This window comes from Serinus canaria, chromosome 6 (genome assembly GCF_022539315.1).
Source record: "Serinus canaria isolate serCan28SL12 chromosome 6, serCan2020, whole genome shotgun sequence".
Classification (NCBI taxonomy): domain Eukaryota; kingdom Metazoa; phylum Chordata; class Aves; order Passeriformes; family Fringillidae; genus Serinus; species Serinus canaria.
The window spans coordinates 3322901-3335739 of NC_066320.1; the positions used below are offsets into that span (position 1 = coordinate 3322901).

General features: G+C 53.6%; 1 protein-coding gene across 1 annotated transcript; it reads left to right on the forward strand.

Annotated features, from left to right (window-relative positions):
- The first annotated feature begins 6035 nt into the window (after positions 1 to 6035).
- Positions 6036 to 11155, forward strand: LOC103814227 (putative lysosomal acid lipase/cholesteryl ester hydrolase). Its single transcript, XM_050976544.1, has 9 exons — positions 6036 to 6143; positions 6454 to 6571; positions 7405 to 7603; positions 8095 to 8204; positions 8423 to 8559; positions 8711 to 8857; positions 9314 to 9385; positions 9608 to 9673; positions 9760 to 11155. Exons 1-9 carry the CDS (start codon positions 6045 to 6047, stop codon positions 9991 to 9993), a joined length of 1182 nt encoding a protein of 393 aa, XP_050832501.1. The 5' UTR covers positions 6036 to 6044; the 3' UTR covers positions 9994 to 11155.
- Positions 11156 to 12839: the final 1684 nt, after the last annotated feature.

Consider the following 12839-nt stretch of genomic DNA (forward strand, 5'->3'; position numbering starts at 1 on the left):
GGCCCAGCCACGCTTGCTCAAGAGCAGACAGGCTTTGGAAAGGCTCGGCAGCTCCACCTCTGCCTGGAGCTCTAAGGGCTGCTCCTCACCAAGGACTAGCTGCAGGCACTGCCAGAAGCCCTCCCAGCTGCCTCACCCTCAAACAAGCAGTGGCTCAGAGAAGAATCTGATTTTTCCCCTGCAGGGAGAGGAGGAAAGGTGGAAGAACAGGATCAGCCACTCCCTCTTCCTCCCAGCACTGACAGAATCTGCCTTCCTTTTTGGGGGCAGGACATCAGAAAGGACTCCTGGTCCTGGCATCAAGTTCAGGGCCACATCAGTGGGCAGCCCCTCAGGGTGAATCACTGCACAGCCTATTAATGAGCAAACCAGAAAAAATCAGGTGGAGGTTTTAGGGCAGAGGCTGCTCTTTCTTCTTCACCTTCTTCTTCACCTTCTTCTTCACCTCCTTCTCCATGGGTTTGGGTGATTTTGTGTAATTGGATAAAAAAGTCCACACTGCAGGCCATGGGTGGTTGGTTATTGGGTTAAAAGTAAAAATAATTTAGGTTTCATTTCCCAATTGGACAGTTTATCCTTAAAAGGCCTTGTAGACAGAGAGATGGGGCTCCATTTTTAGTTTGTTAGAGGGAAGTGCTGTAGAACTCAGGGTTTGTGAGACTGTGACATGGATAAGGACTAATAAACATCTGAGTCCCAACAAGAAACACCATCTCACACATTTAATCCTGGCCATGGCAGAAAAGAAGCTGAGGCTTGGCAGTCTTGGAGCACTCCCTGTCCATGGGATGATGCTCTCCAAAGGAAACAGGAGAGCCTGGGCAGCAGAGGGTGCTGTGAAAGTGATGGTGAGGGAAAGGAGCTCCTGCCCAACCCCTCATGGAAAGAGTGGTGGTTTGGTGTGTGGGGAAACCCCAAAGCCTACAAGCCATGGTTATCCTCCTCTCCTTGAGCATGGGGTGGTTGTGTGGCCTGGCCTTGTCCCCCCGGGGCTCTGTGGGGATGGGGCTCTCTCCTGGGAGAGGATGGGAATCACTTTCAGCTGATGATAAAGGTTTTTGGTGTTCCTTCTGCTGCAGAGCAGGTGGGATGTCCCTTTCTGTGTGTGCCATCGGTGCTGCTGAGTTTAATTTAGAGAGAAACCCGGGCTCAGGTTTCCCTGCTTTGTCAGTAACAGAATGTAAAGTCTGCTGGTGAAAAAATCCCTCCCAAGCCCAAAAACCCCAGGCCACCCCTGCCTCTGGTTTGCTTTTGATGCCTTGAGAAGGCTGGCCTAGAGCAGAGGCTGGACAGAGGTAAAGAATAAAGCAGGGATTTATTAGAAGGATCTCCTCCATGGATCCACCTTGGGCAGCACAAGAGCCCAACCAGGGCTGCACCCAAGGTGAACCAAAATGGGCACAAAATGCACACCCAGTCACTGGGTCTGTCACTTTGATCAGTTCTGCTCCATTTGCACATTGGAGTTCATTGTCCCATCCCAGCTTTAGCCCATCCAGTCCCATCCTTGTTTTCCTCTCTCCAGCCCACGGTGTTTGTGCTCCTGGGCTGAGATTTGGCTCATTTGTCCTTGGTGCCCAGCTGGAGCAGGAATTGTTTTGTCTCCCTGCTCTGTGCCCAGAGCTCACCATCCCTTAATGTGAAGCTCAGACCCACACACTGAAGCAGCACAGAATGTGAAACATAGAAAAGCTGAAACCTGAGGCATCACTTTCCTGCTTTGTCAGCAGAGGGCCAGGCAAGGCTCTGTGCTGAGCTCCCTCCCTTCCTGATCTTGTTCCTGCTCCTGTCCCTAAACCCCTCCCCACCCTCCCTCTGGAGCAATTTTGCAAACCAGGGGTGGAAAGACCTCGTGGCCTTCAAGGAGAGGCAATTGTCCCTTGGCTGCTGGGCTGAGGCTGGCAGAGCAGGGAGGGGTGGCCGTGCCATTGCTGCTCCCAGCCCTGGATGTGGATCTTCCCAGGCTCCCTTAAGTGGGGGAAAACCTGTCCTGGCTCCAGCCTCTCCTTGCACCTTGGCTTCCACCCACCACCTCTGGGCTCATCTGCTGTGGGGGTGTCCCAGTAGTCCCTGGGAGCCCAAACCTGGGCTCTGCATGGGGATGCAGCCTCCCCAGGGCCATCCAGAGGGGATTATCCCCTCCCAGGGCTGGTGTGTGCAACACATCTCCTGTGTCCTGAGTGCAGCCCCAGGGCCAGGTGTGGAGTCACCCCTCCCAGAAGTGGCCCAGCCTGCCCAGGAGGACAGGAGAGGTTCAGGAGGTGGGGCAGGGGCTGGAGAAATAAGGGGGGGGGAGACCTGGGGAGAGCTGGGAGCTGCTGGCTCTCAGCTTGTTCCCAGAGGGGAACGGGGATTTTGGGAGAGGAAGGACCTCTGAAGGACCAAGAAAGGCTCCTCAGGCTTCCTGCAAGCCCAGGAGGGAGATGAAGGTGAGCCTGGAGGCCAGAAGCTGCTTGTGAGGATGTGGGGACCAAAGGCAGACCTGGCCTAACCCCTGCCCACCTCCTGGTGGGATCTGGCTTTGGGGAATTCTGGGGACAAGGAGGAGCTCTGTGCACCTCAGCAGCCTGTCCCTGCTCTGGTGGCAGCAGGGGACACTGGGGACAGGGTGAGCGCTGCGGGGAACCACAGCCTGAAGGTGCTGAGCTGGGCTAGGGAGGGGTTTTGGGGAGCATCCCCCCATCATCACCCTTCAGGGAGGTGGGAAGGAGCAGGTCACCTCAGGGGGTCCCTGGAATAATGTTCAATTCCCAGGCTGCAGTAGCAGGGAAGCTGGGGGAGAAGACTCTCCTCATTTCTGCTGGGTCCTCATTTTCTTCCTGGGTCAGCTTGAGGATTAAGCCTGCCTTGTTCTCTGGCACTTCTCAGCAGGGTTTTTGCTCTCTTTTCTCAAAGGAATGCCCAGTTTTGCCTGGCCTGGTGCTGCCTGAAGGGTCAGGGAGCTCCTCACCCAGCATTTTGCCACCTCTCTGGAGCTGTTACCAGACCTTCTCCTTCCTCCAGGAGCTCGGCTGGCTGTGGGGAACAGCACCCAAAGGCTCCATAATTAATTAATTAAATAGAGCTCTTGCAAGGTGCCTCATCCTGCTCTTTATGCCAGCATTTAAACCCAGGAAAAAGCCCAAACAATTATTCTGCTGGTGAAAACCACAACAAATGTGTGTCTGTCCAAACCAGAGGTGTTTTCAGCTGAGAGAGGAAATATTTTGCTCAAACCACCCCAAACCAGGGTGAGCAGGAGGCTGGGGTGGAGATGGAGACCCCAAAGGTCCCTAGACACCTCCTGGCAGGAGGAGAGGTGGTGGGGCTGGAAAACGTGCTTCAAGGGAGCCCTGGGCTCAGAGCCATCGTGGGGGGCTGATTGCCACCCCTGCCACGGGAGATTTCCTGGGCACCCTTTGGATTTCCCCCTCTTGGGATGTCCACACTGACAAAATTCAGTGTCATGTGCAAGTGGTATTTCTTCCTCCTCTCCTGGGTGAGATTTGCCCCTTTCTTTTCAACCCAGCCCTTGTGCTGCCATGCAGAGCTGACATTTCACCAACAAGCTGGAAATCCAGGATGAGCAGCTTGCCTGGAAACCCAGAGCAGAGGCAAAGAATCTGGAGTCCCTCTGCCAAGGAATGCCAAAAAAGCTGTCCCAGCTGGGGAGGACACCACAGGAGCTGTGTGTTCCCAGTGATGGGGACACTTTGGGACGTGGCTCTTTGCTGCTGAGCTCCCTGGGGTTTTGGGGGGCAGTGTCTGAACCCCTGTGTGGCTGGGGAGGGACAGGGCTGCCAGGTGCTGGTGGACAAGTGCCAGCCTCTCTGGGTGTCTTTATGAGCCAAGGACTGGCTCCCTCTGTGCCACCAACCCTGCTGACTGCAGGGAGGGCCTGAAGCAGAGGGTCAGGTTGGTGGTCTCCTGTTCTCCTGTTCTCCTGTCCTCCTGTTCTCCTGTTCTCCTTCTAGCCCAGGCTGTTGCTGAAAAAAAAGATCCCAGCTGAGTTGAGATGCCACTTATTATAATTTATAACTAATAACTTACAGCTAATAACTTGGTAATACTTGAGGTTTTTTTTCCTGGATGGATTTTCATCCTTCCCACCTCACTTAGAAAATCCTTTCTTTTCCCTGTAGAGCCGACTGGATGTGTAGATATCTCATTTTCCAGACTACACATCAGTAAAAATGGGTGAGGGCTGTTGCTGGCCATGGAGCAGTGGAAGGTCTCCTTGCACATGGTGAAGGGCAGATCTAAGGGAGGTGGACCATTGTGGGGTCCCAGTTGTTGGGGTCTCTGGGTCTGGATTGAAGGCACTTGACACGGTAATTCATGTTCAGACTTTATTATTATTTCAGGTGTTTATTATTTCTTATCAGTAAAACAGCCTCACTGCTGTGAGTTTGGCAGATTTTCATTAGAAGGCACCAAATGCCCAACAATCTCTTGGTACAAGGTCTTTTAAGACTAAACTTCCAATTAAGAACTGACACCTGGATTATTTTCCCTTTTAACCCCATAACTGATCCCACAGAGCTGCAATGGGGACTTTTCTGCCCAATTACAAAATGCCACCCAAATGAGAAGGAAGAGACAGAAGAAAACCCAGGATGCCACCCTGTGCCCTCCATCCTGCTTCCATCCACAACACACTAAAAATCCCAAAACCTCAATTTCTCACCCAGTGACACACCCGCACTGCTCTCTATGATCTATTTCACACTTTTGTGGGTTCCAGTCTATCTTGAAGTCCAGGAAACTTTCTCCATGAGTGAGGGTCAAAGTCAGTGCTCCCCTGGGGCTCAGGGCACCCCAGGGCAGACAGAGAAATATTCCCAGTGCCCTGGGTTTGCACAGACCACGGGGACAGAACCTGGCAGGGATTTGCCACCTCTCTGGACAGCCCCAGGGGAAAGAAGCTCTTTCCCAAGTGACCAGCTCAGCCAGAGGATGCAACTGGTGTGAAACTCCTGAGGGTTTAGCAACAAGCAAACAGCACTGAGGATCACAGTGTTCTAGCTGGCATCTCCTGATTCCTGAGCAGGCCTGGCTTCCCCATCCCCTGTAAGCCCCAGAGCTCACTGGAATGGTTATTTCAGCAACTGGCCAGGCTCTGATGTCCCCAGGCAATGTCTTGACTGTGTCTGTGGGCAACTCAGCCGGGTGAGGAGCTGGCCACTGCAGCTCCTGCCTTCCTGCTGTCCTTTCCATCCTCATTCACACTAAAAACCCCTGGAAGAGGTGATTTGCCCTGAGCCCAGCCTGCAGTGGTGGTGCTGGGCAGCACAAAGGGAGATGGGGTTTAGTGATGTGGTTTGCCTGGGGGGGCTCAAAGAGCAATCCAACCTCTCCTTCCCTCAGCCATCCCAGCAGTTTAATCCCAGGACATCCCTTCTCACCTGCACCTGGAGATGGAGGCACTGAGGTGCTGGGCTTGAGTTGGCACTTTGGTTTTGAGGGAGGGGGAGATTTGGCTGTGGCCCACACGGCGCTCTGCTGTTTTCCCTGAGCAGCCCAGGAAAGCTTTCCATGCAATAAGGCCACTGGGAAAAAACACTCTGGGAGGCAGAGAGCCATCCTTAGCTCCTGCAGAGGATCATCAGGGGATTGGACTTGGCTGGATGTGCCCTTGAGTCTGGAATGCTGGGCTGGGCATTCTGGGAGCACCTGGCAAGGAGCTGTAAAGCATCCAAGGCAGGGATGGAGCAGGGAAGCTCCTGCAGGATGGAGCTCTGGCATGACCCCTCCTCTTTGGGGGAGCATTCTTTCCCTGAAATGCTTAAGGATTTCCCTGATGCTTTTCCCAGGCAGGGGGTGGTGGGAGGCTGCTTGTCCCCCACGGCACTTGCAGCTGGACTGGGTGAGAATGGCCACCAAGAGGGGCTTGGGGTGGCCTCCAAACTGCACAAGGGGCTGCAGACACCTTCTCCCTGTGGCAGCATCAGGCTTTGGCTGTGCTGCCGAGCTGCTGGGGCTGCACAGGGTTCCTCATGGCCCTGGAGCACCCACAGCCCCGCTCATCCAGCCCTGCTATCCCCCAGGTGCTGAGGGCAGGCGAGATGTGGCTGCTGCTGGTGGCCCTGTGCCTGGCCCAGGGGCTGGAAGATGCCATCCCAGATGCTGAAGTGTCCCACAACCCTGAGAGGTTCATGAACATTGTAAGTGCTGGGGGAGCACCTCGCTTCCCCGTGGGCATGCCCAAAGTCCTTCCTGAGGCACCAGCTGGGCTCACCCCTTCCCTGCATCTGCACCTGGCCTCTCTGGGGGGCTCTGGGCATCAAAAACCTCCCATATTTGCTTGGCTGGCACTCACTCCATGCCCCCAGCTTGAGCTTGGCCATGCTCTCCCTGTGATCCCTTCGGGTGCAGGTGACACCGGGGACACCACGTGGGTGGCAGCAGTGGGTGAAGCTGAGGCAGGCACAGGGCTCTGGGTCACCCTCTGCCCTCCCACCCCTGTCCCTGCAGAGCCAGAAGATCCTTTTCCACGGCTATCCCAGCGAGGAGTACGAGGTGATGACAGAGGATGGCTACTTCCTGAGCCTCAACAGGATTCCCCACGGCAAGGGGGGCGCCGGGCTCTCAGGTGGGCTCAGCCTCACCCAGGGGGCCACCAGCGTGACCCTGGCCCTCTTGGTGACAGCCTGTGCCTTCAGACATGGTTTGGGCAGCTGGGAGAGGGATGGGGAGTTTCCTGTGCTGCACCTGAGATGGGGCAGTGCCACCCAGCAGAGCCCCCAAAGCGGCTCTTGCCCTGCAGCCAACCCCTGCTCCAAGGTCCGGGCTCAGGGGGTGGCAAAAGCTCCCCAAACTCAACAAAGCACCAGCATGACCAGGGAAATGAGGGGAGAAGGGAGCTTTGAGTGTGCAGCTTGCATGAGACAGTGCCAAGGTGTTACAGTGGTGTTTTATTTCCGTATGGGAAAGGCGTCTTTGAAATAGGAGTCTCCTCCAGCCAGCTCTCACAAGCTGCTGGAGATCTATTTCACACCCAAGGCAGCTCAGCTACCTTAGAAGGGATGATAAAATCAGCAGGATGGCTTCTGTGGTAGCGTTGGGAACAAAAAGGTTTTAGTAAAAGGCAAAATAACAAAACTCTTCACAGAGAAAAACTGAGCCAGGCGCTAGAGGTCCTTGCCCCTGGTGAAACTCCCCACAAAAGTGATTGGTTTCTTTGTTCTCCTCTTTTTCTGGTAAATTGCTCAGGTGGGAATTTCTGGCTCCTGTCCAATTAGCTATCCTTAAGTTTGAGGTGAAGCCCCCCAGATCCTATGAGGTCTCTTTCCACCTAATTGAGGAGAGAAACTTCTGGGCTCGTGTCCTTTTTGAGGGGACAGAGGACAGATTTGTCACTCCATCAACAAGGGATACACTCCCATATGCCTTCTTCCATCACCTACCTCCCATCTCCTCCTCCAGGGCCCAGGACCCCGGTGCTGATCGTGCACGGGTTTTGCCTGGATGGTGGTGACTGGGTGGACAATTTCCCCGAGAGCAGCCTGGCCTTCATCCTGGCGGACGCGGGACACGACGTCTGGATCGGGAACAACCGCGGCAGCAGCTGGTCCCGCCGGCACCGCAGCCTCTCCCCGGCCTCCGAGGAGTTCTGGGACTTCAGGTCAGGGGCCCACCCTGGTGGGGTTCACAGGGGTGCCAGGATGAGGGAAGGGATGAGAATCTTGGCTCCATGTTTCAGAAGGTGATTTGTTGTTTTGTGATGTGTGTGGTATGGAAACGGCGCTAAAATGATAGAGAGGATTTCAGCAGAAGGCTGGCGAGGGATGGAATGATAATAAAGTCTTGTGACTGACCAGAGAGTCCGAGAGAGCTGGGCTGTGATTGGCCATTAATTAAAAGCAACCACATGAGACCAATCAAAGATGCACCTGTGGCATTCCACAGCAGCAGATAATTATTGTTTACAGTTCGTTTCTGAGGCCTCTCAGCTTCTCAGGAGAAAAAAATCCTAAGGAGAGGATTTTTCATAAAAAATGTCTGTGATGGGCCACCAAGGACAGGAGGGCTGCAGGGCTTCCAGCACTGAGCCCCTGCTGTCCCTGGGAGGTTGGGAGGTGGGAATCCCCTCCAGGCTCTCCTTCTGCCACGCAGCTTCCACGAGATGGCCATGTACGACCTGCCGGCCATGGTGGGCTTCATCCTGATGCAAACGGAGCAGGAGCAGCTGTTCTACGTGGGCCACGCTCAGGGCAGCTCCCTGGGTGAGTGACATCAATGCCCATCCCAAACTGGTCGCTGCTGGGAGCTGCTGTCCCCTCCTGCTTTCCCAGCCTTCTGCACGGGAGGGGTTTGCCACGTCCTGCCCATCCATCCCGGGCTGTGCTGGCATCCAGGAGCGTTTTCTGTTCAGAAAAACCCCCTCAAACACAGGGTCTGGGGTGAGCTGGGGTTTGTCTTGTGCTCTCATGCTGCTTTTCAGGTTTCATAGCCTTTTCCAGCTTGCCACATCTGGCCGGGAAAATCAAACTCTTCTTTGCCCTGGCTCCTGTGTACACCTTCCGCCACGCCCGGGGCCCCGTGTTAAAGCTGGCCTTCCTGCCAGACCTGCTGCTCAAGGTACAGGAGGGCTTTGTGGGTGGTTACTGCCAAAATCCAGGGATTTCTGGCAATTCCTGTCCCCTGCATTACCGCTGTGTGCTGATCCTGCACCTGCAGCGGGCATTGGAGCTCCTAGCACCATTCCTGACATTCCCTCGTGCTCCTGCAGGAGATTTTTGGAACCAGAGAGCTGGTTCTGGTGCCGAGGAAGGAGAAGCTGCTGCTGGCTGAGAAGTGCAGCCAGCCACTGGAAGCTGAAGCGTGTGCCAACAGCATCTTCCTGGTTGGGGGGTTTGACTGGAACAACTTGAACAAGGTGGGTGCACCAGGCTCTCCAGGTCATAGCCCCCTCTGGTTTTCCTAGACACCTGGAGATAGTTAATGGGGCACAGCAATGAGCATGAACCCCCAAAATAAGGTGTGAGAGGCAGTGGTTGTTTGGAGATTCCCTGCCGTGGTGTGGGGGTGTTAATCCTCATGGTAAGAGAGGGAATCCCTCATGTCTCTTGGGGAAACTCCTGCCTCATTTTTGGCTGACACACAGCAAGTTTACAGAAGAAAATAACCAAAGAATGACTGGACCAGTTGTATTTCCATTTCAAATGTATTTCCATTGGTTTGGTGACTTTTGGAAGCTGCCTATAGCTCTGAGCAGAATAAAGAGTGTATAACATTAATATTGCAGTTATCAGAGAGAATGCTTGAGGTTTTTTGCCTGGATGGATTTTCATCCTTCCCACCTCACTTAGAAAATCCTTTCTTTTTCCTGTAGAGCCGACTGGATGTGTACATATCTCATTTTCCAGACTACACATCAGTAAAAAACCTTCTGCACTGGGGACAGGTAGAGATTCTGATTTTACAACTATTTTAACTTTCCTTTCTTTTAATCTGTGAGCGTAGTGTTTTCAAATGCTGCTGGAAACTGGTAAAAGAGGTGGAGTCAAAGCCAAGAGATGAAAGGGATTTTTCAGCTGCTGCACCAAGGTGTCCCAAAAGGTGTCTCTGTCTGGGGGGTGCTGATCCAGGATTTTACCTGGATTAACCCTTTGCCTCTGCCTTCCAGACTGCAAAATCTGCCGAGTTCAAGCAGTTCGACTACGGGCTGAGAAACATGGAGAAGTACAACCAGGTGAGGGGGCTGGCTGGGCTGGGGATGGAGGAGCCCACCCCACCCACCAGAGCCCCCAGGTAACAGGAGTGCTTTCCCCCTGCCAGCGGAGGCCTCCCTTTTACCAGCTCGAGGCCATGAGGGTGCCAGTGGCCCTGTGGAGCGGGGGGCACGACTGGGTCACCCCCCACGAGGAGACCCAGCGCTTGCTGGCCCACCTCAGCAACGTCGTGCACCACGAGCACTTCCCCGACTGGAACCACTTCGACCACCACTGGGGCCTGAACGCCCCCCAGCGCATGTACCAGCGGATGGTGGCCATGATGGAGGAGAATCCATGAATCCATGGATCCATCCATCCATCCATCCATCCATCCATCCATCCATCCATCCATCCATCAATGAACCCATCCATCCATGGATCCGTCCATCCATCCATCCATCCATCCATCCATCCATCCATGAACCCATCCATCCATGGATCCGTCCATCCATCCATCCATCCATCCATCCATCCATCCATCCATCCATCCATCCATCCATCCATCCATCCATCAATGAACCCATCCATCCATGGATCCATCCATGGATCCATCCATCCATCCATCAATCCATCCATCCCTCCATCCATCCATCAATGAGCCCATCCATCCATGGATCCATCCATTGATCCATCCATGAATCCATCCATGAATTCGTCCATGGAGCCATCCATGGATCCATCCATAGACCCATCCATAGATCCCTCTAGTGATCCATCCATGGATCTGTCCATGAATCCATCCAGGAATCTGTCCATGGATCCATCCATCAGTCCATCCATGGATCCATCCACGGATCCATCCATCAGTCCATCGATGAATCCGTCCATGAATCCATCTGTGGACCCATCCATTAATCCATCCGTGAACCCATCCATCCATGAATCTATCCATGAATCCCTCTATGAATCTGTCGATGAACCCATCAATCCATCCATCAATCCATCCCTCCATCCACCCATGAATCCATTCCTGCATCCATCCATGCATGCATCCATCCAATCATCCATCGATTCAACCATCCATCCATCCATCAATCCATCCATGAATCCATCAATGAACCCACCCATCCATAAATCCACCCATAAATCCCTCCATGAATCCATCCATGAATCCACCCATAAATCCCTCCATGAATCCATGAATCCATCCATGAATCCATGAATCCATGAATCCATGAATCCATGAATCCATGAATCCATCCATCCATCCATCCATCCATCCATCCATCCATCCATCCCCCACCCCCCCATCCCTGTGCTGCCCTAGGATGGAGGAGCTGCCTGTTCCCCTGTGGGTTTGTGTGAGGGATGCCCTGCATTAAAACGTCCCCTGTCCCCTGTTCCGCACTGATTTAAGGCTTTCTAATGCAACGCTGTGATTTTTTGCCCGCCCTGTGTCTGTAGAGATTCCAATAAAGTCTTGCATCACAGCCAAGCTCCAGCCCTTGGCTTGCAGGAGATCTGCTGTGTTGGGGTTTTCTTTCCAGCTTTTGCAGGCTCAGAGCAATCCAAGAGGGAATTCTTACTTCAGGAATCGAGCACCTGCTGTGGTTTGTGGGTTCAGGCACAGGAGGGGAGGGAAGTGACCTTGTGACAGTCACTGGTGGAAGGAGGCCACACCTGGCCCAGGGGGCTCTGAGCTGGGCACAGCTGGCAAAGGGCAGAGGAGCAGGAGGTTCTCCTCACCAAACCCTCCTCACTGGGCAGAGTGAAGTTCCAGCCTGGTGATGAAACGGGCAAGGAGAGGCTGAGCCCTTTCTCACCTCACAAAGCCGCCCAGCCATCTCTCTCCAATCACATGGTTTCTTGCCAAGCTTTTCTTGCTCGTCCTGTTTAGCTCCTTACTGTTGAAATGAAAAAGAAAGTCATGACTAGGGGAGTAGATTTCAGCCACTCTGTTTGCCCTGGAGAGGTTAACACCTTACCGACTCTCTGGAATCAAAGCTACAATTTATTTTTCCCTGTGCACTGGGGCTGCATTAAACAGGGCAGGGATTGGTGGTGCCATGACTGAGTTTCAGGTTCTGGGGACATCTGGCAAAGCTGAGTGTCTCGCTTTCTGTGTTCCACCTTATCAGCAGGGCCACTCAGAGAAAACCCCTGCAACCCCCAAAGCCATTCCTCTGCCAGCTTGTAGGAGCAGAGCAGCCCAGCACCAGGATGGATGAGTCCTCCGCAGGCGCCTCTCACCTTGCCAGGGATGGGAATGGCAGAGGATTGCCAGAGGTTGGCACCAGAAATTTCATCTGCATCAACAGGGCAGATCCTTGGTGTGGCCCAGCGACCAGGACTGAGCTTTTCTACCTTGTCAGCAGCTCCAGGACTCTGGAGAAAAACCTCGGTGTGAAAACCTGACACAATTGTTTTTGTGAGGTGTTTTACCAGGAGCAAGAACCTCTGGCACCCGGCTCGGTTTTTCTCTGCTTGTTGTTTTGCCTTTTATTAAAACCTTTTTGTTTCCAACACTACCACAGAAGCCATCCTGCTGATTTTTATGCCTCCAAGGGCAGCTGAGCTACCTTGGGTGTGTTATAGACTCTGAGAGCTTGTGAGACCTGGCTCAAAGAGGCTGCTATAACCAGCATGGTCATTATAGCAGCCCCATCTATTTATTACCTGGGATTCACTTATTCCATTTATTGCATATTATTTGTGACAGACCCACCTCTGTGCTGGATGTGCTGGCCAGCAGCTGTGTGTGGAGTTGTGCAGGATTCTGCCTGCAAGTCCCTGCACGTGGCAGAAGACACCCACAGCAGGAGGACTGAGGACCTCCAATCCAAAGAAAATAAAATTGCTGATGGTCTGGGCGGATTTATTTGGGATTAATTTGCAACATCTGCATCCCCCGCCTTTTAACAGGGAGATAAATATGTTTAAAGGATAAAGCACTGCTCTCTAACCCAAACTGACGTCAGCTGAGCAGCTTGTGGGGCTGCAAAGCTGGGCTCAGGGCATCCATCCTCCTAAGGAGGCATCTGCTGGTGCCACCAGCACCAGCACCGGCCACACCGGGGTCTCTGCAGGGATATTCCAACCCCTGACCTGCATCTGGAGAGGGAAAGGAGAAGGGTTGGAGCCAATCTGTCCATCGATTGCCTAAGAACAGCTTGGCAGGAGTGAGGGGTTGGCAGACGGGGCTGG

Coding starts and splice junctions, on each gene's coding strand:
- LOC103814227 (XM_050976544.1), top strand. CDS start 6,045: ATGTGGCTGCTGCTGGTGGCCCTGTGCCTGGCCCAGGGGCTGGAAGAT. Junction 6,144..6,453: donor CTGAGAGGTTCATGAACATT/GTAAGTGCTGGG, acceptor CTGTCCCTGCAG/AGCCAGAAGATCCTTTTCCA. Junction 8,205..8,422: donor CGCTCAGGGCAGCTCCCTGG/GTGAGTGACATC, acceptor GCTGCTTTTCAG/GTTTCATAGCCTTTTCCAGC.